The sequence below is a fragment of the Saccostrea cucullata genome, unplaced genomic scaffold (assembly GCF_032062105.1).
Source record: "Saccostrea cucullata isolate Sc308-1 unplaced genomic scaffold, CSIRO_AGI_Scuc_v1 ctg624, whole genome shotgun sequence".
NCBI classification, from domain to species: domain Eukaryota; kingdom Metazoa; phylum Mollusca; class Bivalvia; order Ostreida; family Ostreidae; genus Saccostrea; species Saccostrea cuccullata.
In genome coordinates, this window is record NW_026922884.1 from 106,549 (window position 1) to 128,690 (window position 22,142).

Genomic DNA, 22,142 nt, shown 5'->3' on the forward strand with positions numbered 1-22,142 from the left:
TTCACTTTATCAAGTAACTCTGAAATAAATAATTTGCTTAAGATGTCGATATATATATATATATATATATATATATATATATATATATATATATATATATATATATATGAACCAAATTTTTCTCTGTCATAATGACAAAATACAACATCAAAAATAATTCCAGGATATAAATAAGGAAGAAATGCACAATGATCTTGGTTAAAAAGCTGCTTTAAAACAATGAAAAATTGCTTAGAGTCAAACATTATAATCTCATTTCGAAATATAAAGGATTCACAATACTAAGAGTAAAATACTTTAAGAAGTAAAATACTTAAGAATTAGTGGTTAAGACTTCCAACTTTCTTTGTCATTAAGGTCAAGATCTAGTAAATAACTTGAGACTAATTTTTTGGTGCTAGATCCATTATGACGTCATAATCAATTTCAACTTTCTTTTTCCCGTACTTTACGGCTTTAGCAGATTTATGTAGAAAATAGGGTATTTTCATGTCATTCAATTTGAAATCATATGAAAAGTAAACCGGATACCTATATTAAATTTGATATTGATTTAAAGAAGAGGCCATGAACATACTAATTACCGTTTTCTGTGAGACTGTAGGCAATCTGGATACATTTCCTTTGCCGAATACGAAAAAAACTCCCATATTCATGACTGGTTTTCTTAAATTTTCATTGAAAATGACAGTTTAAAATACAGTTTTTCATCTTGTTTACCTACAAATTATGCCCCGAAACACCTTATTTGACCAAGCTAAAGTTGTAAAGCATCAATAAAGGAATTTATTTCTCAAGTTGGATAAATCTGTAGGCACCTTTCATTCACTAGATCTTGACCTTAAGTTCCACATACCAAAATCGTTCAAAACTACATGTATTTACCATTGAACAAATTTTTTGCTTTGTTCAGATTATGCATTGTTTGTCATGGATATGAATAAAATGCTAATTTTTGATTTTAATTAAATAGTAATAATGATGCTTGTGATTGTAGCAAATTGCAAACTTAACAACAATAGGTATTGAAAATAAAGGCCCTGAATAAAGATAAAAATTAAATCACAGATAATTGCATGTCAATCATTCTTTGACTTCATGTGTCTCCAAATAGTGTCTGAAATTAAACAATGCCACTAGCATTCAACACTTGGTCCTGAATGAATTGGTTTCTCTTCATTTTCTGCAATTCAGTATTCTGTAAAAAATATTTTATTGTGAAATTCTGAAATTATCACATTTTACTGGTATGTGGTTATGTATATGATCTTTTTTTCCCTAAAAGATCCAATTCAAAATCAATTTCTCTTTAATATTAGCTAGGAAAAGAGATTATGTAGAAACTGTCGTTTTAGATGCAATTAAAACATGCATGTACCTTCCAAGAAATGACTAGATTATCTGCCCCACAGGAAATCATTCCATCAAATCCACAGTCCTCTATTTTCTGCAATGCAGAAAAATACTATTCTTAAATATTGAAGAAATTACACCAATTTAACATTCATAATTTACCAAATTTGATACATTTTTCATTAGTTGCCATCCTCAAAAACATGGACAAAATTACAGGAGTCTTGTTTTTTTTTTTTTACTTAATATCATTTAGTTTTGGTTGTAACACGTCTTTTGCCTACATCACAATGACTTTTTGCCAAAACCTACCAATCTGCTTGACATGACATGTAAAATTGCTCAATTTGAAGGAATTTTCAAAAGATAATTTCAAAGCTTCAAAGTGAAACATTAAATAATAAAGAATGAATTTAAAAGCTACCTAAGCTATAGTGGTATAACCTGGGCTGGAGCAGTTTATGCATTTTTATAAAGTGCTTCGTGGTTGATAGCTAAAAGGCCCTAACCCAGGTTACACAGTATAACTTAGGTGGTTAATTAAGTTAATTCTTAAAATGTCTAAAAAATTATTTTAGTTTGCGTATTTATCAACTTTAATTAAGCTTTTTCTGTGATCAGAAGGTCGATGGTTCGTGTTCCTTTGCCAAGTGCTTAGCACTTCTAAGTAAAAGTTGTCAGTCCTTCGGTTAGACTTTAAAAACTAAGACCCTGTGTCACAGTAGGTGCTGGCACAATAAAGATCCCTCATTGCTCAATGGCCCTGAGTGCCGAGTAAAGGTTTAAATTTGAAGCCCTTCAACAGTATAAGGTGATGTCTATATATGAGTGAAAAATTCTCCAATGGGATGTAAAACAACATTAATTCCATCAATAAATCAACTTTAATTAAGTTTTTTTTGTAAATATAGAAACATCCTTTCCCTATTCTTTACTATATGTCTTTGTTTTCATTCTAGAACATAAGAAATTCCATTGTAGTGAAGTACATGTTAATTTAACCTACTGTGTACAACATATTTTTAAAGAGGCTGGGGGTGGCAGCCATTTTCAGACTATTTTGACCTCCTTTAAAAGAAGAGCTCCTTATAAAGATATACAACCAGAAGTCTCTGTCGAGACTGTAGCTCTACTGGTTTATACTTAAAACAAAGGAAGAGAAAAGTAGCAGTTGGGACTTGAGACTTTAAATCAGCAATAAATAGAAAAATGATCCTTGCCACTCATCAAAATAAAAACCAATGCACAGAATTATGTATCTTAGTATAGTCTACTTGTGTGCCAAGTTATACTGAAATCAGACCAAAACTGCAGGAGGAGTAGCATTTTGAAAGAATTTCACAGAAATTTCTATTTTTAGTAACCATGGCAACATTGTTCACTGAAATCAAAAACCGATGCACAGAAATATGTATCTTAGTGTAGTCTACTTGTATGCCAAGTTATATCAAAATCAGACCAAAACTGTAGGAGGAGTAGCATTTTGAAAGAATTTCACAGAAATTTCTAATTTTAGTAACCACGGCAACACCGTTTATCGAAATCAAAAACCGATGCACAGAATTATGTATCTTAGTGTAGTCTACTTGTGTGCCAAGTTATACTGAAATCGGACCAAATCTGTAGGAGGAGTAGCATTTTGAAAGAATTTCAAAGAAATTTCTATTTTTAGTAACCACGGCAACACCGTTCATCGAAATCAAAAACAGATGCACAGAATTATGTATTTTAGTGTAGTCTACTTGTGTGCCAAGTAATATTGAAATTGGACCAAAAGTGTAGGAGGAGTAGCATTTTGAAAGAATTTCAAAGAAATTTCTATTTTTAGTAACCACAGCAACACCGTTCATCGAAATCAAAAACCGATGCACAGAATTATGTATCTTAGTGTAGTCTACTTTTGTGCCAAGTTATATTGAAATCAGACCAAAACTGTAGGAGGAGTAGCATTTTGAAAGAATTTCACAGAAATTTCTATTTTTAGTAACCACGGCAACACCATTCATCGAAATCAAAAACCGATGCACAAAATTATGTATCTTAGTGTAGTCTACTTGTGTGCCAAGTCATATTGAAATCGGACCAAAACTGTAGGAGGAGTAGCATTTTGAAAAATTGTTTACAGACAGACAGACAGACGGACAGACAGACAGACGGACGGACGACGGACGCATTACTATCGCATAAGCTCTTCTGGTCTCTGACCAGTAGAGCTAAAAACGATCAAATTTTAAAACTAAAATTCCTTAAGTTTACATACCATACCATCACAGACCCACAGTGTCCCAGACACTCCCCAAGCAAGACCGGTTCAGGAACTGGGTCAGATCCCCTGTGCTGGTGAAGCTGACCAAAACTAGACAAATGAGGCAGAATTTATTTCTTTTCTGTTCGTACAATAGCAATTCTGAAAACTTGATTTTCAATTAGTACAAACACAGATTTTCTGGGGGTAACTCCATAAAACTTGCATCTTAAATTTAAAATTAACTCCACTGCATTGTTCTCTTTTATTTCAGAAATCAAGGAATCAAAATACTGTTAATTAATTTAAAAATGAACTTACTTGATGTCTACATGTAAGAACCTCTCTATTGGACTAAGTCCCATTGATGATTTCAACATTAACTCTTCTCCAGTGCTACTTTGTGACCTTTGACCCCATAAACGGATACTTCCATCCTCAGAACATGTAGCAAGCAACAACCTTCAAATGAAAAATTTATTTAATCACCAAAAAGTTACAGATTTTTTCCCTATAAAAAAATATGAATGCAATATGAATGCAATTTGTGTCAAATTAAGAAACTATTTTATAAGATAATACTTTTTAACTTACCTTAATTATTACACTTATAAAATATTTGCTATATTTGCCTATAAAGTGCTATTAAAAAGACAAAGTAATACGACAACATTTTCATATTAAACATAACTTTTTTTAGCATAAATACAGGTTACAGTACTTACCCATTACAGAGAAGTGTCAGCTGAGTGACTTTAGAGTAATGGGCCTTTAGTTTCTTACACAGGAGCTTGTTAGAGAGTGTGTCAAATATTGCAAAACCACAACCAATAGCTACCAATAAGTACCTCTGAAACCAATGAAAATACCTTTTATAATATCATGTTCAAGTATCTATTTCACACAATACAGTCGCTGGGGTATCTGTCTAAATAAAGCCACTGAAAAAGGCATAGTTGGGTTGAAAACTTTAGGTTAATTATATATATATATATATATATATATATATATATATATATATATATATATATATATATATATATATATATATATATACATATATATCACCCTTCTTCCTTCAGGATTTCTTATGATCATATATGATCTGCACCTCAAAATGAAGAAGAAAAGCATACGCAAGTGAGTTAAGGCTACGTATAATAGTAAAACCCTGTTTTAAGTTGAAACAGGGTAAACATTTACAGTCCGCTGTAAGTTTCATAAAACTTTTATCTGTTGAGAAAGGGCATAGGATTTGTGCAACAATTTCATTAATTTTTGGAATAATCTCCGTAATATTATACATTATTACATCTTAAATAAAATAGGTTATGCCCCTGCGCTGACATTGTTTTGTTGATGTGTTTAACTGTTTTATTACTTTAAAAAAAAACAATTACATCATATGACATCATAATGTGTACTAGCTTTAACATGTTGTGAATACTAAGTATGAATAAGAAAATCAAGGAATCACTTGTGTATTCCTTTTTAAAATTATTAGATATGCTGCAAATGTTTATTGAATTTCATTTTGTTTTAATACAGAATGACCAACAAATTACCCAGTCCAGTTGAAATTGAAAACATTCAATACATTTATTATGTTTATATATACCTGGTTTTCACAAGCAATATACTGCACACTGTATGGATAAACATTGGCCTTCCCCTTGTATTCTGACATGGTGTTCAATTTCTTAAGAGGTGCAAATGTTTCTGATGACCACAGTAATATTGTGCCATCTAATGAGCCACTGGCAAATAATTTATCTAGAATATAGAATAGAGTAAATCAAAGCAACTACCGGTAGTTCTATCTTAATGATTTATCCCATTTTTTATAATACTGTTTAAAAACTAATGAAATACTGCAGATCACTAAATTTTCGTGACACCTTATTTTCGTGAGATAGTCATTGACTCTTGATTAGCGAAACAAAATTTTCATGAACTATGGTTATTGCTCTATATAATCTTAAGGAATACTATTATACGCAAAAAGTAATTTTCGCGAGCACACTGTCTTGCGTAATTACGCGAAAATAAAGTTCTCGCGAATAACAAGTGATTTACAGTATTCAAGACAATTTTTATTTGCAATTTATAAATTTAAACTAATCAATGACTCATAGTTGGGAGTGTGGAAATATTTTATTTAGACTAAAATTTAACAGGATTGTTTGCTGCAAAAGAGTTTTGCCAATAAAATATCTCAAATTGCATGTTTATTATTTCTCACATCTTGTGAAAATTTAGTTTACAATATTGAATAGTGTATCAATTAAAAGCTTGCAAATAATGCTGTCCCTGCAAACATTTCCACATTAGAAAATACCCCTTCTCTCTGATTTGGACTTTTTTTTTAATATCTTTTCAAAAGAATGCAGTAGTAGAAAAATGTTATTAAATTCATTTATTATTGAGGATCAGTGTAAGGTTTAAATGAACACGATCCCTGATGTATACATGTACATGTACCTGACACAGGAATCAAAGCACGTATGGCCTCTAGGTGTGGTGGCAGTATCTTCAGCATACATATCCTGTAGTTTACCTCATCCAAATTAAGGGAATCCTTGATGGAATAAACAGCTATGAAAAGAAATTTCTTCATTTAAATGTAACAGACAAAAATGTTTAAAAAAAATAAAGATATTACATTAAGCTTATATTATATGCCCCTTAAACACCCAATTTTATGTTAACGCCCCCAAAATCTACCTGATTCAAGATCAATAATTTACCGCCTGTCAATCATTAATAAAACAATAGCTTCTGATTTGATTGACAGCTCAGCTACCCGTGCCTCCTGATCATCTGAGTTTGCATATGTTTTGAAAACAATTACCTGGTCCCGCGTGAAACGCTTTCATGTACCCGCATAGTATACACGCGGATTAGAAAACTCCAATATGTTTGAATTTTATTTCAAAAAATTATTGTGAGTAGATTATTAAAACATTGACATAATAAAATATTTCTTTTCTATCTTCATTGTTTTTTGTCACTTGTAAGTTTTATATTGTCCACGTTTATCTGTAGAAAAAAAAGACCGCGTCCACAGAAACCGGCTCTAATTGCCGTCATTAGAAGTCCGACGAATTAAATTATTTTTTAAGAAATGGGATATAAGAAAAGTATTCAGCACAAAAAAAACGGCATAGCATAGTTTTTAAAAGATGTTTTATTTTGTACTATGGCTACAATCCGCACGATGTTGCACAGAAATTGATGTTGCACAGAAATTGATGTTGCACAGAAATTGATGTCAGAATTAATACTCGAATTTCCTTTAGCGTCTGTATTTATGCGTAATGAAAATGTGAAGATAATCATTCGATTCTGAAAAGTAGTCTTTCTAACCGTAACATTTTGTTAACACACGAAGAATAAAAAGTATGGAATATATTGGACAACATTGTTGGCTATAAAAAAAAAATCCGATCGCGGTAAATGCATGTTCACATGCTCGACGAATCATAAGGTGGATCAATATTTTTTTTTTTATTTCAATTGTCAGACTTTTTTAATCAAGTGATTTCTTTTATTGAAGATTAAAAAACGATAAATATTATTGATTTGTAGTTTTACTCGTGAATTTTTCTTTTATGTAAGGAAAACATTTTCTAAAATGATATACATGAATCTTATTTTTTTTTAATTCAAAACATTACCATGATTACGATGAAAGCGTTTAATTTACAAATAAATTCCACATTAAAATAATTATTTTACGTAGTTTCACTCAAAACCAGACACAAAACACGTAATGTTGACCCTGATTACCAAACACAGACTTCCTGTGTAATGCTACATATACACAGATTTTTGACATCTTGGGTATTGGGAGTCTCCAGGTAAATAACACCACTGTTACTTTGACCACTCCCCCTCCTCAGGTAACCGTACGGTAAAAAAATTGGGTCTTTAACTCAACCCTTAATTCTCAGAGTCTCAAGTTGGGTAGGTAAAGAGATTTAAATAATTTTATTTTGACAGGATCTGTTAAAGTGTGTTTCAATTCAAATTTTAAAACAGCTAGAGTATCATAGAGATGGAATTTAAAAACGAAATTTAACATTAAATTAAATCATAATAATATCATTCAGTTGAAGAAACAAAATATCTCAAATCAATGTAAAACTGAATTTAACTACATTGTATTTATATACAGAGACAATATTTTTGGATCCTTAAATAATTGAACGTCTTAAATTCATATATACTGTAATGCAAAAAGATTCCAGTATTAATTACACAGACAAAGTTCTTCAAAGACCTTACATGGCACACTTGTTCAAAAGCATGGATTTTGATGAATTTTCATTTTTTAAATTCAAAAATATTTATAATTTGAATAATTTAGTTAATTTTTTTTTTAATTGACAGAATTTATTTGGGTCTGTTGTGTTGGGGAAATCAAAGGTTATTTTATTTATTTTGGCCAAAAAATTCTGTACATGAAAATTCTTGTTTATTTACAGCATTTCTTGAAATACATGTATACAAGTAATTTAAAAGATGTATTTATCTGGTAGTTTATAATTCAAATAATCCAAATGAATCACTTACTTAGTTTTTTGTCACATGCAGTCACAAATTTTTCATTCTTCTGGTTTGTAGAAATCAACAGAGAAATGTCAGCTGAAATAAATTTAGATATTGTAAGTAAACATAATGAATATTGCTTATAATATATAATGACCTAATGTAAATTTTCTGAACTTGTATGTACCTTGTCACTTCTTTCATCTAGATGTTTTATATTCCAAATTTTCACAATACAGTAAAACTAGGTTATAACGAAGTCACTGGGGCCTATGAAATTACTTCGCTATAACCATAATTCGTTATATCCATATAAGAAATTGATTATTTTTTTTATTTGGGGATCTAAAATGACTTCGCTTTATCCATGAATTCGCAATATCCGTGTGCGTACTAAACGAGTTTTACTGTAATGCTAAAATTTGAGTAGTTTAATCTAACTCTTTGTCCATTTAAGACAAGTTTATTGTACTTATATTATATTCACTCTTATTAAGAAAAGATAAATTTAAAAAAAAAAACACAAACACATGTCCATGGGCTGCAATGCTCACCTGAGTCACTGTGGTCTTGTTCACCATTAGATTTTTTTTTATATTTCCTGTTTTTTGGGGTAGAACACTTGTCTATACTAGTTCTCTTACCTTCCTATTTTTGGGTAAGACCCTTGTCTATAAGACTTCTCTTACCTTCCTGTGTTTTGGGTAAGACCCTTGTCTATAAGACTTCTCTTACCTTCCTGTGTTTTGGGTAAGACCCTTGTCTATAAGACTTCTCTTATCTTCCTGTTCGTGGGTAAGACCCTTGTCTATAAGACTTTTCTTACCTTCCTATTTTGGGGTAAGACCTTTGTCTATAAGACTTCTCTTACCTTCCTGTTTTTGGGTGAGACCTTTGTCTATAAGACTTCTCTTACCTTCCTGTTTTTGGGTGAGACCTTTGTCTATAAGACTTCTCTTACCTTCCTGTTTTTGGGTGAGACCTTTGTCTATAAGACTTCTCTTACCTTCCTGTTTTTGGGTGAGACCTTTGTCTATAAGACTTCTCTTACCTTCCTGTTTTTGGGTGAGACCTTTGTCTATAAGACTTCTCTTACCTTCCTGTTTTTGGGTGAGACCTTTGTCTAGAAGACTTCTCTTACCTTCCTGTTTTTGGGTGAGACCTTTGTCTATAAGACTTCTGTTACCTTCCTGTATTTTGGGTAAGACCCTTGTCTATAAGACTTCTCTTACCTTCCTGTTTTTGGGTGAGACCTTTGTCTATAAGACTTCTCTTACCTTCCTGTTTTTGGGTGAGACCTTTGCCTATAAGACTTCTCTTACTTTACTGTTTTTGGGTGAGATCCTTGTCTATAAGACTTTTCTTACATGTACCTTCCTGTTTTGGGGTAAGACCTTTGTCTATAAGACTTCTCTTACCTTCCTGTTTTTGGGTGAGACCTTTGTCTATAAGACGTCTCTTACATTCCTATTTTTGGGTGAGACCCTTGTCTATAATACTTTTCTTACCTTCTTGTTTCTCTTTATCGAGAACACATGTATCTAGTAGTATACCACTCCCTGTCCAGAGGTGAAGCTTCTCCCCCGCAGACAAAAACAAATCATCAAGAATGGGAAGCAGGCACTAAAAAGAAAAAAAAACATAGATAGTGCAGGCAGTGAATGACAGCAGAATGTATGCTTCTATTGACAATGCTCAAACATAGTGCATAAAAGTTAAACATGCTTATAGCACAACACCGAAGACAAACAATTTTGATTTGTGATTAACATAATTCATTATAATCTGATAATAATTCAAATAAAAACAAAAGGAATAAAAACCACTAGCTATAAGCATGAATTTGTCATAAGCATGTTCAGAATAAAGGTGTTTTACTGTACAGGTTCACTATAACATGAGTATAAAATTTGCTGTGTCACCTTAACAGAAGCTTCATGTTCTGTGACGTCCTGAACACATTTGCCTTGTTCAATATCCCACACCTACGAATAAAAAGAAAGTTCCATACATTATAATTAGTACACTGGCAATAAACATAATGATTGCATAACACATCTGAAGTTAATTAAAAAGATTCAAAGAAAGTCTTAAATTTTGCCAAATTAATTCCTTTTTTCTTTTTTTTTGGCACATGAAATCATTACTTACATGTACCCTATCAAGATGGGAACAGAAATTACTTTCCCTTTCATTAAATTAATATAAAATATAAAGAATTTACTTTAATGTGTTTGTCAGATGATCCAGTAATGAGCAAATGGGAATCCTTATTTTTTAGACGAAAAGACAGCAAGCATGTCACAGGTCTTATGTGAGCCTCCAAAACTATCAACTTCATACATAACTATATGAAATAAAAAGAAAACCATTGAAGAAATTATCAGTGATAAATTATATCCTGATCCTTTTTTTGTTTGTTTTGAATAATTAATTATGCATGTTTATATCTTTAATAACAGATCTTCAGCAATGTTTGTAAATAAAAATACAAATAACTAGATGCTGTCATGAGACAGTAATACCCGCACTAAGGTGTTTGCCTCTAAATGCACACTCCTCTAAAATTAGGCTTTACCAAAGAAAAAGTCAATATAATTTAATAATTTACATAATAGGGCCTCCATGTACTCATCAAATTGAGCATAATATTCTCAAGTGAACATGTGACCCGTCACCATGGGCCTCGATCTTATAGGTACATGTATTTCATATTCATAATTCATTACCAGTCTGAAATTAAACAACAGAATTCAATTAATGATGTAAATTAGGTTTGAAACAAAGGGGGGGGGTTAAATTTTTGGCCCATAATTGGAACTTTTTAAATCTATTTTCTCATGTAGATCAACAACAAATATTATTCAAATTAGTTTAAAGCGTTTTTGATGATTTTTTCCAAAATGTACAAACTTTTTAATACTTGATTAGGCAGAAACACCTTGAAAGCTGCCATATACCATGTATACCCAATCAATTTAGTCAACCCCCACCCTTCTCCCATCAACACACACACGCAAACACACCCTATTTTCCTGTTTTTGGAAATAGGCCTAGATGGCAAAGTTAAGATAAAACATCTTTTGTAAATAATAATTTTAAATTTGTTCTTAACTTCTTATACTGTAAATGTATCTGAAGACTTGCATCACATTGGGCTTGTGTCACGTACCTAACTTAAGTACTAGTTTTACCATTATCATTTTTAGATCTATAGCACTGCACGTGCAGTACTAGGCGTAGTGTTGTGTACACATCATTGCATGTATGTCAGTTGGAATTATTTTGTGTTTAATTGGATTATATTTCATGAAGTTGGAGCTATGGCAGTCGGTAAGTACACGTTTTGGTATAGATTTGGGTAAAATAGTCTGAAATGCAACTGGTTAGGTTAAAGTTTAAAGGATCAAAGGTCATCCGATGCTGCAATAAGACGAATTTCACATTCTAAAGAGTTATCGCCCGTTATCGATGTTACATTCAGTTACAAAATACAGAATTTTTTTCTGAGAGGGAGGGGGGACTTCCAGACCAGAATTTCCTGAGAAGCAAATAAAAGGAGAAGTTATGGTGGTGTCTGTTTTCTAGGGTGGAGGGCATCCAAAGTCTTTTTTATATTATAGTCCTGCAAATTCGGGGGGGGGGGGGGGGGAGGGATCTCAAGATACACTTCCAGTCCCTGTAAACAGTAATGGCAAATGATCATGTGACTCCTAAATAGTAGGAAACTTTTTCCATTTGACCATACATAATTTTGCGCTTTTTGTGTTATTATGTTATGTAAATTTAATGGTATAAAGGTTTTGAACCCCCTGGAGGTCATCCCCACTCTCCTAATGATTCTAACTGGAAATGTTCACAATATGACTGCATTAAATGAAATAAAAGTGCATCAATGATAAGATTGCTTGACATTTCATTCATCAACCTATCCTCCTAGAATTAGGAATGAAAATCATTCAAAGAGATGGACCACATTAAAGTATTTGTAAATAGGCTATTAACATATTTTTTTAAAAATGTAAAACAAGCAGTTAAGTTTGCATACATGTCATGAATATAAACAGGGGTCTGGGATGGGGTGAGGGGAAGGATCGAGTTCCTGTCTCTTTACGTCTTAATGGTTGAAAACTCCTAAAATGAATGTTGACTTGTCCTCATTATTTTTCAAGTGGGGGTGTCTCCATTTGAGTGAAAAATTCCTGAGAGGGATGTTTAACAACAAACAAACAATTAAATGACATAAAAACACAATATTGATTTGCGTTAAGAAATATGCAGGGGATTTTTTCCATCATAAATCTTCTTCTCAAGAACAGCAAGGGCATTATTGCCCCCTGTTTTGGGGGAAAGGGTCCAGGAACATTAAATCTTATTTGTCTGTCAGTCTGGCCATCTTTGACAGTATGTGCATCCGTCACAATAAATTTAACCTTGATCATAACTTTTGAATAATATGAGATAGGGCTTTCATATTTCACATGTACATTACCACAAAACTTTCTAAATGTACTATGATTTTTTAACCCAAGTGAGACCTTGACCTCAAAATTTTACCTACTTTCCAAAAAATAACATTTTAAATTAATCATTTTGAAAGAGAAAAGATATGGCATTTAAATTATACATGTATATTACATGTGAAAAGACTTTTCTAAATATATCATGACTTTTGACTTTCTGATCTTGACCTAGAAGTTTAACCTACTTTTCAAAAATATTATATTATATATTTATATATATATATATAACTTTTGATTGAAAAGAGATCGGTCTTTCATATTTGACATGTACTTTACCTGCAACAAAATATTTCAAGCATGCGATGATTTCCCCCCTTTGACCTAATTTTCATAAAGTGACATATGATAGGGATGCATATTTGATACACAATCTGCCATAAATTATGGCATCCCATTCACTTAAACACAGAAAGCAAAGGACCACAATTCTTTGAATTTGCATGTATATTCTTGATATATATGGAAACATCCTCATATAATGTATATTCAAGTTTTTTATGCTACGCCATGATTAGGAATACATGTATTAGTTTTTGTCATGTCCGTCCTCCACCCTTCCATCTGTCTTTCCATCGAGCTCAAAGAAATTATTTTCTAGATATTTTATCAAAGTTCATATGCTGATGCATATACTGATGTAAACTATCCAACTGTGGCAATATTTTTTATGCGCCCGGATCGATAGATCCCGGGCATATATTGTTTTTGTCCTGTCTGTTTGTCTGTTTATCTGTTTGTCTGTTTGTCTGTTGTCAACTTTAACCTTGACCATAACTTTTGAACAATAAGAGATAGAGACTTCATATTTGGTATGCATACTCCACTATTAAAGTCCTTTCAAATGACATCAAGGTCAATGACCTTGTGACCTTGACTGTGACCTATATGCTAAAAATAGCTTTTTCCACTGTTTGTCATAACTTTTTAACCATAGGAGATAGGGACTTGATATTTGGTATGCATACTCCTCTAATAAAGCCCTTTCAGTTGACAACAAGGTCAATGATCTTGTGACCTTGACTGTGACCTATATGCTAAAAATAGCTTTTAACACTTTTTGCCTTAACTTTTGAACCATAGGAGATAGGAACCTCATATTTGGGATGCAAACTCCACAGATTAAGTTCTTTCAAATGACACCATGGCCAATGACCTTGTGACCTTGACCGTGACCTAGATGCTAAAAATAGCTTTTTACACTTTTTGCCATAACTTTTTAACCATAGGAGATAGGAACTTCATATTTAGGATGCATACTCCACTGATTAAATTCTTTCAAATGACACCATGGTCAATGACCTTGACTGTGACCTATATGCTAAAAATAGCTTTTTACACTTTTGGCCATAACTTTTAAACCATAGTAGATAGGGACTTCATATTTGGGATGCATACTCCACTGATTAAGTTCTTTCAAATGACACCACGGTCAGTGACCTTGTGACCTTGACTGTGACCAATATGCTAGAAATAGATTTTTTGAACTTTGTTTCCGCCGGGCGCATAGTGTTTCACAAACACATCTTGTTTACCTTTACTTTCCTTTGACCTTTACTTAACTTTTCTTAAAATTAGTGTTTAGCTTTATTTTAGAGAAACCATAATGATTCAAGTTGTGTAATGAAACTTCACATGATGATACATACTGATGTAAGCAATTAAAGCTTTACAATGCTTCACTCTTTTTTACCTTGACATTTCCTGTGATATTGACCTCACTGACTTAGACTAGATCAGTTTTGAATAAACAGTTCAAGATATATTAATCAAACTTCATATGCTAATACATACTGATGAGAGCTATTATTGCATTAACTTATTTTGACCTTGAATTTTCTTTTGACCTTGACCTCACTTTTTGAAATATGTGTTTATCTAAGTTTCAAATAAACCATTAATTATATTTTTATCAAAATTCATATGATAATAGTAAATTTACACTGATGTAAGCTTTTCAGCTAGAACAACATTTTGACCACAACCTTTCCTTTGACTTCTCTTTTCTTAAAACAAAGTGTTAAGCTCAGTTTCATTAAATCATTCAAGATATTTTTATCAAACATAATAAGCTAATATGTATTAGTGAGAGCTATTCAGCTGCATCAAAAACTTCATCTTGCACATTCCTGTGACCTTGACCTCCCTCCTCTTTAATATGTATTTTGCTTAGTTTTTAAGAAATAATTTAAGACATTTTTATGTTTAACACGCACTTATACATAATTTGATGAGAATTTATTATCTATATCCAATTTATTTATATTTTAGTTTCAATTCTGAAAAAAAAACTGTTTAAGATATTTTCATCAAACTTTATACACAAATACAAATTTTAGTTTTTAGTTTTTAGCTCACCTGAGCCGAAGGCTCAAGTGAGCTTTTCTGATCATATTTTGTCCGGCGTCCGTCTGTCTGTCTAGCTGTCTGTAAACTTTTCACATTTTCGACTTCTTCTCAAGAACCACTGGGCCATTTCAACCAAACTTGCCACAAAGCATCCTTGGGTGAAGGGGATTCAAGTTTTTTCAAATGAAGGGCCATGCCCTCATTCAAGGGGAGATAATTGGGAATTAATGAAAATTTGGTGGCATGTTTTAAAAATCTTCTTCTCAAGAACCACTGTGCCAGGAAAGATGAAACTTATGGGTTAACATCCTCAGGTAGTGAATATTCAAATGTCTTCAAATCATGACCCCCGGGGGTAGGGCAGGGCCAAAATGGCCGACCAAAGTTTTATATAGAAATATATTGGAAAATTCTTTAAAAATCTTCTTCTCAAGAACCACTGTGCCAGGAAAGATGAAACTTATGGAGTAACATCCTCAGATAGTGTAGATTCAAGTTTGTTCAAATCATGACCCCCGGGGGTAGGGCAGGGCCAAATTGGCTGACCAAAGTTTTACATAGAAATATATAGGAAAATTCTTTAAAAATCTTCTCAAGAATGACAAATCCATAATTCATCAAATTTATATGGAAGCATCCTCAGGTAGTGAAGATTCAAGTTTGTTCAAATCATGACCCTGGGGGTAGGGCGGGGCCAAAAAGGCCGACCAAAGTTTTACATAGAAATTTATGGGAAAATTCTTTAAAAATCTTCTTCTCAAGAATGACAAATCCATAATTCATCATATTTATATGGAAGCATCTTCAGGTTGTGTAGATTCAAATTTGTACAAATCATGACCCCAGGGGGTAGGGCGGGGTCAAAATGGCCGACCAAAGTTTTACATAGAAATATATGGGAAAATTCTTTGAAGAAAAGCAAATCCATGATTCATCATGGGATTACTTTTGGATTTTAACTTTTCAATAATAAACCAATTTCTACTTTTTCTTAGCTTCAGTACTCAGGTGAGCAATGTGGCCCATGGGCCTCTTGTTTAATGTACCATTAGTAATACACATCTGGCGGGACATCCATGTCCTATAGACATATTTCTAGTTTTTCAAATCATCACCTCAGGCTAGGGTCAGGCCACAATTAGGGATCAAAGTTTTATTAAGGAATAAAAGGAAACACATCTTTAAAGTTCTTCTTTTCAGGAACACCAAGAGCATGATTAATATGGAAATATTCTCAAGAGGTGTAGATTCAAGTTTGTGCAAATCATGACCACCAGGGTTAGGGAGGTGCCATATTTTTCCAGCCCCGTTTTGCCATCCATATGAAAATTCAAATTTTAAAACCATTTTACACATACACAAAACAAACCAATCATTTTCTAAATGATCATGGTTTAAAGCTATTGCAGCATAAGATATTAGGGAAGTTCTTGAATGCAGGGTGATTAAACATGTCAAATATATGTAAAAAAAAAAAAATATATAAAAATTCTACCTCGATTTGATCCCCATCCCCCCCACCCCCCGGGCAAAATGAAAATTCCGAAACCTTACTGCACATCTACATGACACCACCAACCATCTCTTAAAAGATGATAAGGCTGCTGAGTAAAATGTAGAAGGAGTTCAGGGAAGAAGGGGCTTTTTGTATAAAAAACGTCATTTTTCGACCCCCATTTGATCCCCCGGGGCAAAATCAAAATTCCGAAACCTTACTGCACATCTACATGACACCACCAACCATCTCTCAAAAGATGATTAGGCTGCTGAGTAAAATGTAGAAGGAGTTCAGGGAAGAAGGGGCTTTTTGTATAAAAAACGTCATTTTTTGACCCCCATTTGATCCCCTGGGGCAAAATCAAAATTCCGAAACCTTACTGCACATCTACATGACACCACCAACCATCTCTCAAAAGATGATTAGGCTGCTGAGTAAAATGTAGAAGGAGTTCAGGGAAGAAGGGGCTTTTTGTATAAAAAACATCATTTTTCGACCCCCATTTGATCCCCTGGGGCAAAATCAAAATTCCGAAACCTTACTGCACATCTACATGACACCACCAACCATCTCTCAAAAGATGATTAGGCTGCTAAGTAAAATGTAGAAGGAGTTCAGGGAAGAAGGGGCTTTTTGTATAAAAAACGTCATTTTTCTACCCCCATTTGATCCCCCAGGGCAAAATCAAAATTCCGAAACCTTACTGCACATCTACATGACACCACCAACCATCTCTCAAAAGATGATTAGGGTGCTGAGTAAAATGTAGAAGGAGTTCAGGGAAGAAAAGGCTTTTTGTATAAAAAAACGTCATTTTTTGACCCCCATTTGATCCCCCGGGGCAAAATCAAAATTCCGAAACCTTACTGCACATCTACATGACACCCCCAACCATCTCCCAAAGGATGATTAAGCTACTGTGAAAAATGTAGGAGGAGTTCAGGGAAGAAGGTGCTTTTTGTATAAAAAAACGTCATTTTTCGACCCCCATTTGATCCCCCGGGGCAAAATCAAAATTCCAAAACCTTACTGCACATCTACATGACACCCCCAACCATCTCCCAAAGGATGATTAAGCTACTGTGAAAAATGTAGGAGGAGTTCAGGGAAGAAGGGGCTTTTTGTATAAAAAACGTCATTTTTCGACCCCCATTTGATCCCCCGGGGCAAAATCAAAATTCCAAAACCTTACTGCACATCTACATGACACCCCCAACCATCTCCCAAAGGATGATTAAGCTACTGTGAAAAATGTAGGAGGAGTTCAGGGAAGAAGGGGGTTTTTGTATAAAAAACGTCATTTTTCGACCCCCATTTGATCCCTCGGGGCAAAATCAAAATTCCGAAACCTTACTGCACATCTACATGACACCCCCAACCATCTCCCAAAGGATGATTAAGCTACTGTGAAAAATGTAGGAGGAGTTCAGGGAAGAAGGGGGTTTTTGTATAAAAAACGTCATTTTTCGACCCCCATTTGATCCCCCGGGGCAAAATCAAAATTCTGAAACCTTACTGCACATCTACATGACACCCCCAACCATCTCCCAAAGGATGATTAAGCTACTGTGAAAAATGTAGGAGGAGTTCAGGGAAGAAAAGTGTGACAGACGGACGGACGGACGGACGGACGGACGGACGGACGGACATGAGTAACAACAATATACCCGAACTTTCTTTCGAAAGTGCGGGTATAATAATTCTAAAAAAAATTATAAATTACATAAGTATTACAATTTACATGATTTGATAATAATCTGGATTAAACCACAGGAGTTTGTGTAACAGTAACTATTAATTTTACCGAAATTTTCAATAAATTAAAAAAATATGTAATACTTATAATAATAAAACAAGAAGTGCAATCACTGCAATGCATGTTATTATGATAGGTATTACATTTTTTTTAATTTAACGGTACTGAAAATTTCAGTAAAATTGGTAGGTACACAAACTCCTGTGATTAAATGATTAAACATACTAATGCCAAACAATACCTGTATGTCCCATACAACAACAATGCCATCATCCCCTGCAGTGACACACCTGGTGAAAGTACATAATAATAAACAGGTTTATAGGTACATGTATCTGAAAATCCCTGACAAGAGTACACATAATAAACAGATAAAGGTGTCTCCATCTTCCATATGTCACACGGTTAAAGCAAATTGTTTTATTAATATAATAGCTAAATTCAATATATTTCCAAATATGTATCACTCAATTTTACTGTAGGTTTTTATACATTAATCCAAGACAGCATGAATCAATATCACCCCTCTCTGAGACTGCCATAGTGCACAGTTTTAGTTGTTTTTCTAATACTTTGTTTATTGGACAAAAGGTATGTAATTAGTCCCTAAGTTTTCTTTATATTCATATTTTGCTTATTTTTTAGAGGTATATAATAAAATTCATTATATCAATAAATTGGTCCAAAGACCCATATCATTTCTTGTTGACAGGTGCAGATCAATCATTAGATCAAACTCAATGCATCGCGTCTCATTTGGTCTGATGATCCTTTAACAATAGATGTGAAACTGCTCTTCGGATCAAGTTACTGTTATATTTGTTTTGTAGAAATATTACCAAAGAATTTAAATGTTCAAAACTACCTAAGATTTAATAATAATCATTTATTCATAAAATAAAATGATGGAAAGGGCAACAATTAATTCTTAGCGTTTCATAATTCCTCCATGTTTTTCATGCATGCATATATTTTCATACTGTAATTACCCTATATAAAATGAATACAGTAAAACTGCATATTTACTTTATTTCCTTTGCATGTATAATAAATTTATTTTAATTTAACCTTTGGACAAGACTGTTAGACAAATGAAAATGTTTACCTTCTCTCATCAATAATTAGTAGGTGCCGCACTATGTCGGTATGATGCTGAAGAAAGTATATCTCAGTGAAAGGATTACATGTCTGCTCGCCATTCAACTCTTCTACATGCTGTAACATAAATATATGTGAATCAGTAATTTTCAATTGCTAGTAGTTAACCAGGACCAGTACAATCACCAGATTTAGCTACGTAGGTAGAATTACCTACATAGCTTTATTTGCCTACCTCAGGTAGCTTTATTTAGCTACTAGTATTTCAATGAAACTTTTCACTATTTTTCTTTTCATGAAAATGAGACAAAAAATCGCAATTAATTGCATGAATATTAATATTTATACTAGGGAAAACAATCCAAAGCAGAGATATTTTATACATTGCTGCGTTTGGACAATTTGGAGCAAAACATGTAATTCCATTGTTTGGTTAACTGTCCTCTCTATAGGGTGCGATGAGGCATGACTGAGTATGATTACTTCACATTGTGCTGAATGATTACAGACCTATTATCATGTTAACCAGAACTGGACTTCTTTGTCATTTCAATCAAGGAGTAACTGTTCTAAATGTCACACATAGCCCTAAAACTTTCAGAATTTTGATTGCAATTGCGCAGAAAAAGACAATTCTTCAAGGGTGATTTTTACATGAATTGTTTTCAGATGAGTGCAAAGTTGAAAATGATCACTGCATCAAAATGAGATTTTCTGCACTTCCTGAGAAAAAATGCTTTTTTATTTAAATTAATTGATTTGGTAGCTAAATAAAGCTACCTCAGGTAAGTAAATAAAGCTAAGTAGGTAAATCAAGCTACGTAGCTAAATCTAGTGATTGTACTGGACCTGTTAACTAAGTAAAGAGGGCTAGGAGCACTGACATTCTGTAGCAGGTACTGAGCAGTCTTCAGTTAAGGTGCAGCGAGGTTTACTTTAAATATTGGTGTTCTGCTGGCATTACAAAAGCAGACCTTTGTATTATTGACGCCCCAACATTTTGCCATGCGATAACGGATGACACTCTCCTTCTTTCACTTTACCATCTGTTTACATCCATCATGTTTCCGAAAGCCATGTGGATATTTCATTCAAAAATCACGACATATTATAAATGTCAAACATATTATGTGTATAAATAAATAAATATATCAAATACCTCTGTGTCTTCTTCCTTTTGTTGCCCCTTTTTCCATAATTTTTGCCACATTGACATTTGACATCGGAATCGAGTTGCGTAAAATAAATACTTGTATTACAAACTAACCCGACTAAAATTAGAACGCATTCAGCATGTTCTGAGCAAATTGTTCAAACACTGTGTAAAATACTTTAAAGTAAATAAAAGAACCAAGTCAAGTTTAAAGAATGCTATTAAAGCATTATCATGGTAATATTGAAATTCAATTAAATGATTAAATGATAAGCGCGACGCAAACGTTCACTGCAATATACAGTGTATATATATGATGCATGTATACATGTAATTTAGAAAACTAACATCTGTTATACCTGAGAAATATTTTTAATTTAGTACTCTTTGTGATACTAAAAATGCATGTCACCTTTTTTTCTTTTGCAGTTTTTGCATGATTATAATAATGAAATGCATTTGGTATGGGTGACCAAACTTTATCCAATGATAGCACTTGAATAAATTCTTTCATTTAAATAAAAATGTAAAAATCAGTATATATAAAAGTGAAATTACCACTCTTTTATCAAAGTTCTTCTAAATGAATAGCTACTTAACTCAAAGGTTCTTCTGTGAAGAATAAAACATTTATTTACTTTCTTTTAATATCTGCTATGTGTCATCTGAGTTATCTTTCTTTGTTTAAGGTTTCGTCAAAGGTCAACATGTCCAAAAATTTATTTTTACAATAACTCCAAAACTATGTGAGTTATAAAGTTAAAACTTTTACAGTTTATAAAATTTTCATTGATTAACAGATAGAAAGTATCACTTGATAAAAAATACTTGGAAAAATATTTAAATTGAGAAAAATCTTTTTAAAAATGCATACTTTTTCAGAAAATGCACCTAATTAATTCCGTGCTCATAGTGAAAACCATCACTGCAGACACAAAATATGTTTATCAATGAAGGGCAAGTTGGACTTGAATAGCCTCTGGAAAGTAGTTTTCCCTGTTTATTTTGTCCAAATGTTAAGACTTGGAAGTGAAAGTACATTGCAAATGGCGGGTTCTACAGGGGTCTTGTCTTTTACATGTCATACTTTCAGAGACCATTCACGTCCAACTTGCTCTTCAATGATAAACATATATTATATCTGCAATTATGGTTTTCACAAAAAAGACAGAATTAAGCAGGTGCATTTCTCTTTAAATATGCACATTTTCTGGTACAATTTTTAAAAAAAAATATCTTTTTAAAAATATTTGTTGTCAAGTGATACTTTCTATCTATTAATCAATGATATATACTGACACGCAAAAGAAACGCAACAAGCAGTAATCTACAAATGCTTGATTTTTTCATCTTATGATTTTCAAAAGCGAAAAAAGTAAGGTTTAACTCACTTTTCAGAACATCAGAGATTTGATAAACATGTTAAATGTTTATCTGTTTACTTTACTAAGTAAAATATGACTGTTGAAACACCCCCTCCCAGCCATTCAAGTAAAACGTGAAAGACTGTCCTAAACAACAATTGCAACTTAATTTCTACGATACAATAGGTTCATTAATATCGAGATCTAAGCGAAGGAATTATCCTTTGCCATTTTTAAATGCCCGTTTTTCAGATG

General features: G+C 32.8%; 1 protein-coding gene across 2 annotated transcripts; it reads right to left on the reverse strand.

Annotated features, from left to right (window-relative positions):
* Nucleotides 1-527: 527 nt before the first annotated feature.
* Nucleotides 528-20,603, reverse strand: LOC134262685 (WD repeat-containing protein 41-like). 2 transcript variants are annotated; one of them, XM_062745055.1, is made up of 14 exons: nucleotides 20,530-20,603; nucleotides 19,378-19,487; nucleotides 18,514-18,562; nucleotides 10,374-10,496; nucleotides 10,072-10,134; nucleotides 9,658-9,772; nucleotides 8,174-8,245; nucleotides 6,080-6,193; nucleotides 5,217-5,371; nucleotides 4,324-4,448; nucleotides 3,920-4,060; nucleotides 3,619-3,709; nucleotides 1,379-1,447; nucleotides 528-1,198 (listed from the first exon to the last, which is right to left on the reverse strand). In XM_062745055.1, exons 1-14 carry the CDS (start codon nucleotides 20,584-20,586, stop codon nucleotides 1,124-1,126), a joined length of 1,359 nt encoding a protein of 452 aa, XP_062601039.1. In that variant the 5' UTR covers nucleotides 20,587-20,603; the 3' UTR covers nucleotides 528-1,123. The 2 variants fall into 2 exon arrangements, with proteins under 2 accessions (XP_062601039.1, XP_062601040.1); XM_062745056.1 differs by lacking the exons at nucleotides 528-1,198; nucleotides 1,379-1,447 and having other exon boundaries at nucleotides 3,619-3,699; nucleotides 3,916-4,060.
* Nucleotides 20,604-22,142: the final 1,539 nt, after the last annotated feature.

What these genes read in the sequence shown, in the direction of transcription:
- LOC134262685 (XM_062745055.1), bottom strand. Translation starts at nt 20,586, where the DNA reads ATGTCAATGTGGCAAAAATTATGGAAAAAGGGGCAACAAAAGGAAGAA. An exon ending in CTAATTATTGATGAGAGAAG is followed by an intron (nt 18,563 to 19,377) that starts GTAAACATTTTC and finishes TACTTTCACCAG; the next exon opens with GTGTGTCACTGCAGGGGATG. An exon ending in TGCTTTGATTCCTGTGTCAG is followed by an intron (nt 5,372 to 6,079) that starts GTACATGTACAT and finishes TCTATATTCTAG; the next exon opens with ATAAATTATTTGCCAGTGGC.